The sequence below is a fragment of the Sparus aurata genome, chromosome 3 (genome assembly GCF_900880675.1).
Source record: "Sparus aurata chromosome 3, fSpaAur1.1, whole genome shotgun sequence".
Taxonomy (NCBI): Eukaryota; Metazoa; Chordata; class Actinopteri; order Spariformes; family Sparidae; genus Sparus; species Sparus aurata.
In genome coordinates, this window is record NC_044189.1 from 11,391,861 (window position 1) to 11,406,130 (window position 14,270).

The 14,270-nt window shown below is 39.4% G+C and overlaps 2 protein-coding genes across 3 annotated transcripts; both read right to left on the reverse strand.

The window, feature by feature from the left end:
* Positions 1-675: 675 nt before the first annotated feature.
* Positions 676-5,092, reverse strand: LOC115578620 (histone-lysine N-methyltransferase SETDB1-B-like). Its single transcript, XM_030411666.1, has 6 exons — positions 4,750-5,092; positions 3,272-3,787; positions 2,489-2,690; positions 2,261-2,334; positions 1,762-1,952; positions 676-1,682 (listed from the first exon to the last, which is right to left on the reverse strand). The coding sequence occupies exons 2-6, from the start codon at positions 3,780-3,782 to the stop codon at positions 1,575-1,577; spliced, it is 1,086 nt and encodes a 361-aa protein (XP_030267526.1). The 5' UTR covers positions 3,783-3,787; positions 4,750-5,092; the 3' UTR covers positions 676-1,574.
* Positions 5,093-5,529: 437 nt separating this feature from the next.
* On the reverse strand, positions 5,530-10,526 carry LOC115578618 (histone-lysine N-methyltransferase SETDB1-B-like). 2 transcript variants are annotated; one of them, XM_030411665.1, is made up of 8 exons: positions 10,216-10,526; positions 9,611-9,712; positions 8,256-8,492; positions 7,947-8,120; positions 7,449-7,650; positions 7,062-7,135; positions 6,561-6,751; positions 5,530-6,442 (listed from the first exon to the last, which is right to left on the reverse strand). In XM_030411665.1, the coding sequence occupies exons 2-8, from the start codon at positions 9,705-9,707 to the stop codon at positions 6,335-6,337; spliced, it is 1,083 nt and encodes a 360-aa protein (XP_030267525.1). In that variant the 5' UTR covers positions 9,708-9,712; positions 10,216-10,526; the 3' UTR covers positions 5,530-6,334. The 2 variants fall into 2 exon arrangements, with proteins under 2 accessions (XP_030267525.1, XP_030267524.1); XM_030411664.1 differs by having other exon boundaries at positions 5,534-6,442; positions 8,226-8,492.
* Positions 10,527-14,270: the final 3,744 nt, after the last annotated feature.

The following is a 14,270-nucleotide window of genomic DNA, read 5'->3' on the forward strand; positions in this document are numbered from 1 at the left end:
GTCATTGTTACTTTTGATCTCATCAAACAGACCATTGCATAAACACAACTCAAAATGTGTTACAGATATTGGGATAATGGTGCATACATGCATTATTTTGGGGGCCCACAAACATTTACAAAACAGAGAATAAAAATGAGATAAAAGTGCCAGCACAAAATGTTCTCCTTATATTCTCAAAGACGGGGCCATTGTTTATCTGAACTCGCTTTCCTCTGTGTATCAGTCTATGTATCGATCTTCCCGCCACGGTTGCCATCTTTTTATCTTGGAACCTTATTTTAACTACAAGTTTCCTCCTTGATATATTCCATTGCTTTTCTGACTCTTCTCTGACAGCATTTTTGAAAAAGTAATAAAAGTGTTTAATAAAATAAAGAATAAAGTATTGCATTTTGGTTACATTTCACACTAATTTTTTGTTAAGTGACAGGTCCCTGCACTGTGGTGCACTGAGTTAAGTGTTATTGGCATTTGTGACAACCAGAAAAAAGTTGAACAAGACTGATGAATGACATTTTTTATACATATCTGGAAGGCTGAGACTTGCCAACGACAAGCTAATATCAGATTCAAAATCAGAAATCCTTTAATGTCCCTTAAACAGGGAAATTTGTTTGTCCCAGAAGCCAAAGGACAGAATATTACAGAAGACAAAACCAATATATATATATATATATATAAACAATGTAAAATATATTTTATTGACAGAGTGCTGTACAGAGGAATAAAATAAAGGAATATCAAACCAGCAGTCAATCTCATTGCAAGCTTTATTTTGTGCCAAATCAATTTGTTTCATGTCTCTCAAGGCACATCACTTCAGGATGATAATGACTGACGAGTCTATAAAAAATGTTTTTTTTACACACACACACACACACACACACACACACACACACACACACACACACTCACACAGGATTTTGTCAATCATATTGCATCAACCACGTAAGGAGAAACCAGATGTATTCTCTCCGATCTCAAATGTGCACTAACTAAGATTTGAAAGAAAAACAACACTACACCCAACAGGATATTATAAAGATTATTGTACCTGAGGGTCAAACGGCTCATGTGATCTCAGTAAGAATCAGATGTAAAAAACAAAAAAAAGGACACTTAAGTGATGCAGCAACTTGCTGGAATAATGCTTTGCAGTGACAAAAAACAAAAACAGACGGCAAAAAAGGTAACACTGGACATCCATTCATTGAAAACTGTCAACAGCTGTGCTTTCTGCTGTATGGCACATCCTCAGCTGCTCCACGGCTTACGTTAGCTTTCGTTTCTTTGGAGACTTGCTTTTTATTGGCTATTGTTGTCCCGCTCAAAAGTAGTGATGTAATCATGCAGATTTTAAATCCAAAATATTACACATTTTCTTACTCACTGAGGCGACCCTGATGAGTCTGTGAGCAGTTCAGGAGGTTTAACACTGGATCTGTAAGCTTGTGACATCACCAGATAACCATCGGTACTGACTGAGGTCCAAGACTAGACTCGTCTGCTGATTGTTAGGTGGGTGAATTTGGGATAAATCATCCAAAAACTCCTGGAGTCTGAGCCCAGCTTTACTTCGGAGCATCTTTGCGCTCTTTCGCTTCTTTCAGTTCCAAAAATCTTGCCATGTGTTCAAGTCGTATGGAGCCTCGATGGATCCACTCTTCGTGTTGATTATCCTGAGAGTAAAATAAACAACATTACACCAAAGAAATCGGAAACAGAACATTAGCAACAGCGGTGTTAAATTATACTGACCTGAAAAACGACCATTATCAAGCTGCTGTCAACCTCTTGCACTATACACTTCTGCTGGACTCCATCGAACTCTGCATTCAGGCTCTGTCCAACGCTGTACTGAGTTAAATGTGGGTACGGCCAGTCCTTCAGGTACTTATTCATGAAAGACTTGTGAGCACCGTCTGGAAGGTCATCTAAAACACTTTCCACTGTCAAAAAACAGAACAGAGAACAGAGTCTGTTACTCTTTATGCAGAAGTGTGCGGCACTAAGAGCTCACATAGTGAATTCATCATAATGTTTCACATAAAATGACTCCCAGCAGCTCAACAGGCATAATCCCCCTTTTCATGATAGTTTTAAAAGTGAAACATTTGAGAGAATTTACTGAATGTACAGTACCTTTGTCAGAACTGAATGGTGAAACGACTATTTTCTTGTAATGATGAGTTTTGTGTTGCTGACAGTTTACATTTCGCCAAATTAATGCAGGTGTGAATCAAACAGCTAAACTTACATGGTTTGCATACCAGGTGAAAAGCAGGTAGACCAACATAAACCGGCACATGATCATCTTGAAAGACCAAGAACCTATAAAAATTAAAATATATGTTATGTCAAACCACAGCTTTACGAAAGCATTTGGATTTCCTGTCAGATATTGTGAGGTATTATTTTCATCTAAAAATGCCAAAAACGATGTCTGTTTATGGATGAGGGGATAAACACTGAGTCATACACAAACCTTAAGCGGTTCTTTCTGCTGGGCAGCTCTGCCAAAATACCAGGCCGGTATACGTTGTCATGTTCGTGACACGCGACCGCCACACGAGCGCCGACGTACAGCTGCTCCAGCTTTGGCGTGTTATTGTAGGCAATGTGGTGGCCAGACACAAGGCTCCTCCCCTTTTCTTCAAAACTTACTTTGTACTTCAATCGTCCACATTCTGCAAGAATTAAATTAATATAACCCCCACTGTTGTTTTTTGGTTCACTGTGGTTTGTGGTTTTCAGTTACAGAAGTAAAAACATTGTACACTGTAGTTTTTGTGCATGTCAGGGAAATCTATCTATATATATCTCAATTATATAGAGCTGCAGCCAACAAGTTCTGCGATTAAGCTGTCAATTACATTTTTGATGAATGAATAATCAATTATTCTGAAGGTATCTAGAAACAGAAAAACAAATAAATCCACACATTTCACAAACTGGAACCAGCAAATGCTTTTTTTCTTAGTGCATTGGTAAACAACTTAAAAACTGAATAAATAACCAAAATAATAATAAATTATCAATTAATTGAGCTATCATTTCAGGCTAAATGATTACAGTGTAGTCCTTTTTTTTTTTTTTTTTTTAAAGTACAATATTCCTTATACAAAGAAGGAATAATGTACTTTTTCCCAACATTTGCATTAGTGGTGTATTTAGCTATATTTCAGTAAAATCCAAGTGTTGGGTACATACTGAGTTTTTACTCATGCTTTAAAGTGCTTGCCATCAATTTACTGCCAAAGTTTCTTACCCCTCGTTAATATCTCCACTATTTTTCCCCGTTGCCATCTCATGGGCTTCCGCCGTGCTAGGACCACCATGTCCACTTTGACCTCTTCCTGTGGCAAGCTAGGACGGGTCTTCGTGGTTTCATTCGAGACATATGAAAAAGCTGAGGATATTATTACAGGGGCTGGGTCTGTCACCTTCTTAACGCTGGTGTCACCATTGTCCTTGTTTGTACTTGTTTTTGGTGCAGGAGTTTGTTTTGACTCACTCTTGGTGGGTTTTCCAGTTTTCCGATTATTCTCTGAGATTGAGAAATCCGAATCACTTGAACCACCCTCTGGCTCCCATTGCATATCCGAATCTGAGCCGCTGTGGGAGTCAACTTCGCTGTAGAACTGCTGAGGCGTCGGCGGTCGCAAAGCGCTGACATTATATTCAGGGAGTCTGGTCAAGACCACCACTGCTTTCCTCATCACTTTCTTGTTTGGAGGTTCATTTGTAGCGGGAACGGACTCACATTGGGAGCCAGACATACTTTCTGTGAAGAAAGAAGCATTGTTGAAATTGTGGCCCGAAACCAACAAAAATCCTACAGCAGAGATAACTGTGCACAACTCAGAAATTAATTGGCAAACAATTTTGATAAATGAAGAATGGTAGGGCTGTATGGTAAAAAAAATCTTTTTTTGTCGAAGTGTCCTTGGGATAGAAGATACTGAGCCCAAACTGCTCCTGATGTGCTGGTCTGCACCTTGCACGGCAGCCACCACCATCAGTGTATGTATATATGTATATATATGTATGCTTGTCTAAGTGAATTACTGTAAGTCGCTTTGAACAAAAGAGTCTGCTAAATGTCGTTAATGTAAATGTAAAACTAATAGAAGCATTGTATATTTGGTTACATGATTTCATTCTTAAATCTGTGGTTACATTTCAAACTTTATGTTATCACAATACTGTGATTCGATCTTCCATCAAATGGTGCAGAGTAATGTATATTTCAACCACCCATTGTTATTTCTTCACACTTGATTATTCTCTTTAACATCACAGCAATTATTACCGGTTGTCATTTACCACTAACTACTTACTATGGTTATATTCCTACTACTTGCTATGGTTTCATTATACAACACTACCTCTATGATATTGGTGAAAAAATAAAATATTACTACACTGATTTCATGTAGCACACTCATTACTTATGTGTTATGTAGTTATTATTTTGCAACAATATTTTTATAGGTACAAAAGGTAGCTTATTGTAAAGATAGGGATCTTGACCAATTGTATCTTTTAAAGGCATTCAGCAGACACAGTGGCGTAAGACTAAAGGAGCTTTCATGTGTTTTGACTTCTTTTTAGTGGCTTTACTCTACAAACATGACATGATCTCACTTGTTAGGTAAGTAAGTGAGCTCAACTCTAAAACTTCAACGACAGCTAATATCGTTGCTTTACTTATGATAGCTTTCTGCGACAAAACGGATATCTTACCTGTTTTCTCCTGATTACCCGCTTCAAAAGGACAAAACTCTGCTCACTGGACAATTTAAGTGTTGCTAACTATTCAGTGTGTCTTGGCGGAAGCTAGCTAGCAGCGTTTGCTGCGCTACCGTACACTGCTAGCCAGCTAGCAGAAAAAGCTGTTGAAAAAACAACAGGTTTGAGCTTGTGCCACGACTGTACCGTTATGCAAATTATTCAAAATGACTCGCAATTCTTCCCTGCTACAGATGTGTATTGAACTAGATTAGAGCAAACACAGCTCCATGGGACTTGTGTTATGCTTGTGTCTTCTTCTCTTGTTGCATGCGCTGCTTCCTCTTCTTGTAATTAATGGCTGCCAGGGAACAACAAAATGGCGCATTACCGCCACCAACTGGTATGAACGGACATTACAAAGCAATGTGATTCAAAAAACTGGGGTGCAGCAAGTATGGGTTTATTTTCGTACCTTGGATGGATGAATGGATGGATGGATGGATGGATAGATGGATGGATAGATAGATAGATATAGTGTATTATTACAGCTATCTATCTGTCATTTAAGTTTCCTTTGAAGTACACACTTGTTGTGTGTACAGCTTGCTTGAAGCTAAAAAGTCCAGTAACCAACCTATTTCTATGCTGTGCAAGACAATCAGTTTTTCATCTAAACTTCAGTTAGTTGAGACTTTAACATTTACTGTTTAGTTAGAGGCAATTGCATAGTCAAGCTACAATGAGTCAATACTTGGACATGTTGGAACACTCAGTAGAAAAGAAGAGAACATATTTGAGAATTGAGAAATCATATTTATTTAAATACATCTCTAGAAATTAGGCTGACACTGTCGCACAACAAGCTCATATCCAGTGCGATGGAAAAAACATATTTTACTTCTATTACTTACAAAATGGACAAAACAAACAAAAGGACAAACCTAATACTATACAAAGCTTTTCAAATAAACATTTCAAATGTAGTTTGCAATTACTGGTTAGAGGGGCAAAACAACTAAGGAAAAGATACATGTTAGTTGTGGGGTTTTCTGTAATAAAAGGGAGTTAAACGAGAGTAGCGGTCTTTAAAAAGTTTTGATAGACTTTTTCTTCATCATTCGTAAGTTAAAGACCAAAGAACAGTTTACGCTCGAATCTGTATACACCAATTTTGAGTCAAGCCTTGTTATGTCCCGCCTCCTGCATACTAAACCCAGGCACCATCTCTCGCCTAAAACAACATTCCCACCACTTTTATTTATGGTTGGCAGAACTCTAAAGCGACGGTCTGGCAGAAGTAGTCGTGACAGTGCAAGAAAATAAGTGTCTGTGAGAGCGAGAAGTGAAACACCAAAGCGAGTCTCATGCCGTCAGCTTAAAAAAAAGTTACATGTCAATTTGTACTTGATTTTCGCAATCTAGTCATTTAATACATCCCACGCAGTACAAGCTGCAGCTAACTAAAAAAAAAATATCACCGACCCTTCGGTGCAAGTTTTATGTGGTCCTGAAATTCATTAGTCCGTGTTTCCCAAAACAATCCAATGGCACATCACTTCAAGGTAATAATGATGTGCGAATCTGTGTCCGTGGGCTTCTAGTCAGAGTCACTCTCGTACTCTTGAAGTGCTTTCAATTCCAAAAATCTTGCCATGTGTTCAAGTCGTATGGAGCCTCGATGGATCCACTCCCTGTGTTGATTTTCCTAAGAGTGACATACAATCTACATTATAAATGCAGAAATCCAATTTTTTTTTTTTTTTTTTTTTTTTTTTTTTTAAAGGAAAAGAACGTCAGTAACAGCGGTGTGAAATGATACTGACCTGAAAAACGACCTGTATCAAGCTGCTGTCAACCACCTGCACCTCACACCTCTGCATGACTCCATTTAATTCCGCATTAAGGCTCTGTCCTGCGATGTAATGCGTTAAATGTGGGTATGGCCAGTCCCTCAGGTACTGACTCATGAAAGAGCTGTGACGGGCGTTGGCAACGTCGTCCAAAACATTTTCCACTGTTGGAAAAAACAGAGGAAGAATGATGTTCTTTTTACTGAAACAGAGAGACCATAGACCATCTAAGACCATTTTACAACGCTGATATAATTATGAAAGACTGAGCACATCATTTTTAAAAAAGCAATTCATTTTGAATTCTTAATATTCAGAACTGGGATGTGAAAAAATATTAAAACATCCTGTTTTAAAAATAGGTAAATTACATTAAATAAGACCCAGCTAGTTATTCTGGCATCATGTCAGCTAGAACATGGGTGACACATGGATGTGAAAAAGAAACACAAGTGTGAAAACAGCTCAACTTACATGGTCTGCACACCAGGTGAAGTGAAGGTAAACCAACATAAACTGGCATGTGATCATCCTGAAAGACCAAGAACCTGGAAAATGAAAAGATGTTTTACCAATTCAAAACTTTACGGATATATTTGGATTTTCTGTAAGAAATTTTACTTTGTCCTAAAAGATGCACTAGAGAAAATGCCTGTTGGTTCACAAATGACGGTGGCCCTGATGAGGCAGAATTCTGCATCTTTAACATAAAACAGATGAACTATGAACTTACATCTTGCACTGAGAACATTAGCGACTACTTACTCACATGACCTCCGGGTCAAGAACGCACAACGTTTTACATTTTAAAAAGGAAAACTGCTACAAGAATTCTTGCTACAAAAAGGGATAAAAGCTCACCTAAGGCGATTCTTTCTGCTGGGCAGCTCTGCCAAAACACCAGGCCGGAACAGGGAATTGTTATCTTGACACTTGACGACCACACGAGCACCGACATACAGCTGCTCCAACCTTGGTGTGGTGTCAAAGGCAATGTGGTGGCCAGACACAAGGCTCCTCCCCTTTTCTTCAAAGCTAACTTTGTACTTTAATCGTCCGTCTTCTGCAAATGAAGAAATGTCACTGAGTAGAACTGGTCAAATCAACATTGCATAAAACTTGCATAAAATTGCTTTAAATGCACTTATTTTATATTTATAGTTTATTGCCTTTTACTCCATTGTTTTATGTCGCTATTTTGTACATGTTAAGGGTCTGCATAGTGAATAAGCCCAAAGTCTACGCCAAAGGGAGTTACTCTCTCCCACAGAACACTGCCTGAAATGCCTTGTTTGGAGTTGAGCCTTCAGTTCCTTAACTTGTGTCAATATCCTACCCCTAAAAAAAAATTTTTCTTACCTTTTGTTATCATGTCCACAATTTTTCCCCGTTGCCACCTCATGGGCCCCCTCTTCGCCAGGACAATCATGTCCACGTTGACCTCTTCTTCTGGCAAGTTAGGACGGGTCTTTGTGGTTTCACTCGAAGAATGGGAAAAAGCTGATGATACTATGACTGGGGCTGGTTCTGACACTGTGGGAAAAACAAAATGTTTTCATTAAAACTAATGAGCTTGAGGGATTGGAAAATACGCATAGCTTGTCATGAGTATTTTCAGGAAAATAATTATGTATGCACCATCATAGAGGTCAAGGGAAGAATTTTCACCCTCTGGTTCACACTGCATATCAGAATCAGAGCTGCTGAGGGATTCGTCTTCACTGTAGAACTGCGGAGGAGTTGGTGGTCGCAGGGCGCTGATCTTATAATCAGGGAGTCTGGTCAAAACCACCACCGCTTCTTTTATTACACCGAGAGCGTCAGGACTGTCCTCCAATTGTGTTTTGCTGCTGGGAGTTGCACTTGTGGAGGGAACAGACTCAAATTGGGAACCAGACATATGTTCTGCAAAGAAACAAAACATTGTTGGAACTTGCAACAAACAAAAACCTTCAGCAGAGATGATTGTGTTCTAGTCAAAACAATATCTATATCTGCAACTAATGTGATTATAGATTACTTGTTTAAGACATGTTTTAAGCTAAAATTCTAAAAAGTTGCCTCTTATAGCTAGTCAAAAATGTGGATTTGGAGCTTGTTTGTTCCAGAAAATCAGTATCGTGAATATTTTTATTTATAAGTGGAAGAGGAGTGAATGAATATGTGACGTTTCTTAGATTAGACAAACATTCAATTAATCAAGAAATTAGTTAAAGCGAAACTCTCGCCAAAAAGCAACCAAGGCTTTATTTGGGATTGAATATGAGTCAAACCTTCGTGTGAAAGCATAATTACGACGAAAGAGGCACTTTTAAGATTTACCGTAGTTTCGGTTTTGGGCACGTCAATTTTGAACGGGAGTGCATGGGGCAAGACATGCTAGCATCAAAATTGCTATTTTTAGAACACTAAGAAGGCTCGACATAACATGAAACTTTGCTCGTAGCATCACTAAGGTGTCTACTCATGAACAAGAGCATTGAGAACATTGTTTGTGTACACAGAGTTTATGAAAAAGAAGGTTTTTGAACTACTCACGTTAGCTGCTGCGCTCCTGCGCGTCGCCATGCCAGACAAAAAGTGTTGATCCCCGAGTGCGACCTGACAGGCAGGAGAGTAATGGTGAACCGCTCCTCAACCCTGCCTGTCAGGTCGCACTCGGGGATCAACTCTTTTTGTCTGGCATGGCGACGCAGGAGCGCAGCAGCTAACGTGAGTAGTTCAAAAACCTTCTTTTTCATAAACTCATGTTGTGTCGAGCCTTCTTAGTGTTCTAAAAATAGCGATTTTGATGTTAGCATGTCTTGCCCCATGCACTCCTGTTCAAAATTGACTGCCCAAAACCGAAACTATGGTAAATCTTAAAAGTGCCTCTTTCGTCGTAATTATGCTTTCACACGAAGGTTTGACTCATATTCAATCCCAAATAAAGCCTAGGTTGCTTTTTGGCGAGAGTTTCGCTTTAACTGATAAGTAAGTTTACCAATGTTTATTTTCCAGTTAACACAATTATAAACACGTACCATCATCATCTCTTTCTTTAGATTCTGTCTTTCTCTTGTTGTCTTCCCCAGACTGGTGGACCTGAGACATCCTCGTCTCCGTCTCAGCCACCTCCATAATCACTGCAACATAAAAGAAGGGGTTTGAAATCCAGGAGATACCCCATAACTTACTACATGAGGGGGGTGGGCCAGCTGTAAGGACACAGAACTGCTCCCTGTTAACTGCTCACCAGAGCCTGGCAATGATATTTGGATGGTCAGCAAATCATCTGATTCTATCCCACATATTTAAATCCAACATCTGCGATGATCCGTTTGCCTAGCTGTTTGAGTCCTATTGTATGTATGTTACCTGCAGGTGCAGGTACAGTAGGTAGATATCTAATCCCCATAGAGAAGATCCGCCCGTGTTTGTTTTTTGTTTCGTTTTTCTAGCAGTCAGTGGTCCTTATTGCATAATAGGACCGAGATACAGGAGCTTTGGTGTGTTTAACTTACTTATTGTTTTATGAAAACCATTCGTCAGAAGCAAGCTCGTTTGCACCTTTTAGAAAAGTTTAGTAGCTATCGTTTAAAACCTGGAAACGTGGCGTTAATACTTGTACCACGACTTGACAGCTTACCTGTTATTGTGACCTGATTATCCGCTTCAAAGCGACTGAAGTCAGTTAACCAGTGTGACACTCAGTCAGCTAACGTCAATGATTTTAAAGCCCCCGTTGCTAGCTCAGACGTTAGCACCGAAAAATACGACGGGTTGATGAGGAACACAGTTGAACCGCCGTCTTGTTTTGTTATCACGGCTGTTAGAAATTGTACACAATTACTTTCTGTTTTGTCCTGCTACGTATTCGAATAAATTAGCATAAACGGGTGTTCCTCCATTTTAACTTCCTGTTTTCTTCTTCTTCTTCTTTCTTCTTATTCGTCTTCGTCTTTTTCTTCTTCTTATTTTATGGCGGTTTGGCAACAATGTGGAACATTACCGCCACCAACTGGTGTGGAGTGTAGATCAGGAATCCAATTTACATTTACTAATTCTTATAACGAAAGGAAAATAGTAGAAATAATAATGATGATAATAAAGATAATAATAATAATAATAATAATAATAATAAAATAAATAGATAAAAATAAAAACATAAAATCTGATTATATTCTCCCTATGAAGTTCGCTCTCCTGGGATACTGCAGCAGGGCTTGATAACATTAATGTAATTTTGTGGCAATGAATGTAGGCGGCTTAAGTATCAATAGTACAAGTAAATCTAACTCAGAGCCAGCATCACATGCAAATGTGTACCTAGGTGAATAGTCAAAGCATTGTCATTATTATTTGCATTCCAAAAGCCATACCAGGATCTTTTTTTATTAAACAATTAAAAATGCGACTTGTGTGTCATGCAAGAGCAGGAGTTCAGTCCCCATGTTTTCTCTCAGCAACAGGATCTTGAAAGATTTCTCGTCCATAAAGCTTTGGAGGATGTTTCATGTCATTTCACAAACATGTTAATTCACTTTCCTTCGTGTGATACAGCTGCATTATTTAGGACAAAAGTATAAAAAGTAAATAATTGCTCCTGAGATTGGCAGATACTTGAACATGGTAAGGTCGTTGTTATTTTCGGCTGAGCTCATTGACAAAATAAATCTTGCCGTCGGCAGTTAAAACAGAAGCTCAGGGTCAGGTTTCTTGATGCCGTGGTCCCCTGGGAGTGTTCTCAGTAGGTCCATTCAGTCAGAAACACAACCCGATACATTTCTTGTGACGTCCCTGAGAGTGTCCTGACGACTCCCTTTTGTTCAGAAGTGGCCTGATTCTGAAAGCTGCACAGTCAAAACACATTTCTACAGACAAGAGTGTAACTTCCTGCCCAGCTCTATTAACTTATTTTCCCCTCCCCCTCTTTGTCAGGTGATCTGCTCTTCCTGGTAGGTGGAGGTGGAGATAGAGCCATAGGGATCCACCACGGTCTGGGCACAACGCACCACCGTCACTAGCAGGAAGAAACACAGGAGGAAGAGGAAGAAGAGAGCAAAGCCCAGGTCCACATCCACCTCAAAGGGCCTCGCAGGGAGAGCAGCCCGGTCCATGTGGCAGATGGCGATGGCAGCTGATCACGGTTTAACTCTTCCCTCTCCTTGTCAGTTCAGCTGTGTTCTTGAGAAGATGGGGATGACTTGATTGAGGAAATAGGAAACAAAAAGACAAATGAAGATTAGAAAGGTTACAGCAAGCTTCTGGGTGGAGAAACAGCACATAACATTGCTTAAATGATAGGTTCATCAAAGTATGAAAATTCAGTCTTTATCTAGTAACCTTCATGTTGCTGAAATCTTGGATAAAGTTTTGAAGTCAACAAAACATGGGGAAAAAAAACCTCTCTATACAGCTCATGGGCGTAACCGAAGTCTTTAAATTGATTTGAAAAGACCTTGTTTACCCTGTCAACACACAGCTGAGTGTGTGCAACCACAGGATATGCACTGGTGCTTTTAGCTTAGCATCTACAGTGAAGATTTAGGCTAAAGGAAGGGTGAAAATAACATTTCAAATCAGTTTTGATTCCCAGGGAATCTGGAGACATGGATAGTGTCAAACAAGCTGTATGGAACCATTTTTTCCCCCAATGAAAATTGGCATTCATTAAAATTGTACTCCACCAATTACCCATCTTGGCACCTCTACCACTGACCGTTAGGTCAGAGATCTGGGTGTGCTATGCTAGTAGCAGCTAATGGAGCCTTTAGCTGCTAGCCTTAGACAGAGATGGTGAGGTGGCTGTATTATTCTGGTAAAATCAAATCTTTCTAACAATAAAATCCATAAAATACTTTCCATCCATAAAATCAGATTTTATTTTTAGTTTAGTCATCAATCAATTGAAGCCGACTCAAGTGACATGTGGCGATTTCGTGACCAAGCCAAGAAAAGGCTTTCTACAGCTTTTTTTTTTTTAACATATACAGTTGTACTCCCAAAGATCTGTGACAGACAATGATGTGGAAAATCGATAGATTTCCTCTGTAATGAATTCCACATGTCAGACTAAAAACAACATCTTGCAACAGCGAAACTGCTTTTGCAAATTTCCCTGAAATTATTCCCTTAAATTAAATTAAATCCTTCATCATTTGGTCTGTAAAATTTGTGTCCATTTGTTTGTTGGTTGGTTGGTTTGTGACGAGGATGACACAAAAACTACAAGACGTATTTCTACAAAACTTTGACGGAGGATGGGTGTCGGCCTAGAATAGACCCTCTTAACTTTTGGTGTGGATCCAGGTAAAGGGACAGACTCCCTCACATAATAATGCATGGATCTTGAAAAAAGTGCAGTGCAGTTTGATGCTGAACCCAGATCTGGTGGAGTTAAATTATGGTTAAGCAATTTTGGGCGGTACAAAATTTAGAGTGATACAGGATTGAGTTTCATTATGGATTAGGCTTGATTAAATTTAAGAAGACTGTTGGACCTCGGCACTCGATGCATTCTATGGACCAGCAGTCCAAAACCCAAAGATATGTTGTTTACTATCACATAGAACATTGCTCAAAACTGTACAAGCTGGAATTCAATGATTTTGCTTGAAAAAATACTTAAAAGATCAAAAGAAGTTGTGAATAGGTTTATGTTGACCAGGGCCTACTATTAGATCAGTCAGTTTATCTTTTCAGCTCTACTCTAATGTATATTTTTGACAAGGTAAACACACCCATAACATGGTCTTCTGAGATATTTCAAAGCCTTATAGATAGGTTAACTCTCACCAAATGAATTAACAAAACTTTATGAGAAGACAAAGTTGTCAGTCACATTGTTTGTTTGTTTTTGTTTAAAACTGATTGATGAAGCAGTTTAAATCACTTTAGAAGTTGACAACAAGACAAGATTTTACAGAGAACCAAACGACGAAACACACAATCAATTAATTTAAAGAAATCATTTCAAACTCACCATTCTACATCGTCATTGGTGACCCGGGTGTTTGTGTCCGTAGAGTCTTTCCACCACTCATCCACACCTTTGAGGAGTCTTCATAGCATCTTCGTCTCGTGTCCCTCTGAGGTCCCTTCTTGCTCCAGTTACATAAGACCGTCATCAGTTACCAAAGGCTTTACTGTCCCCCTCCTCACATGATCATCACAGGAAAAATGAGCAGCCCACAAATTAGCTCCTGCGCGCGCACACACACACACACATACACATACACAAGCATACACTTGCACCTTGCAACCTCCCCCTGGTGTGTAAAGCCTTTATTAATACTTAAGCAGGAATTGAATAACGGTCTACACAGTTCACAAGTGAATCAAACACCCCTAAGCTTTTGTCCTGCTGTCAGAAGGACCTTCATCGCTGTCACCAACTAGGCTTCGCACCTCTATTAACTCAAGCACCTCGGGCGACAATGAGCTTATCCATTATACAAGGCTTAAAAGGCAACACAGGAAGGAGGAGAAGGAGGCAAAGATTTTTTAGGAGGACTGGACGCCGAAGGGAGGGGGCGGTGGCGTGGAGAGGAAAACACAGACGTTGGAGCAGGAGAAACAGGAGATGCATTAGCAATTAAATTGCCAGATGCGAAAGCAGGGTGGAAATTGACCCTGCCGCTTTAAAATGGAGATTGTTACAGTGAGGCTGCCAGTGACAAGCACAGTGTGGAGGCTGAAGTG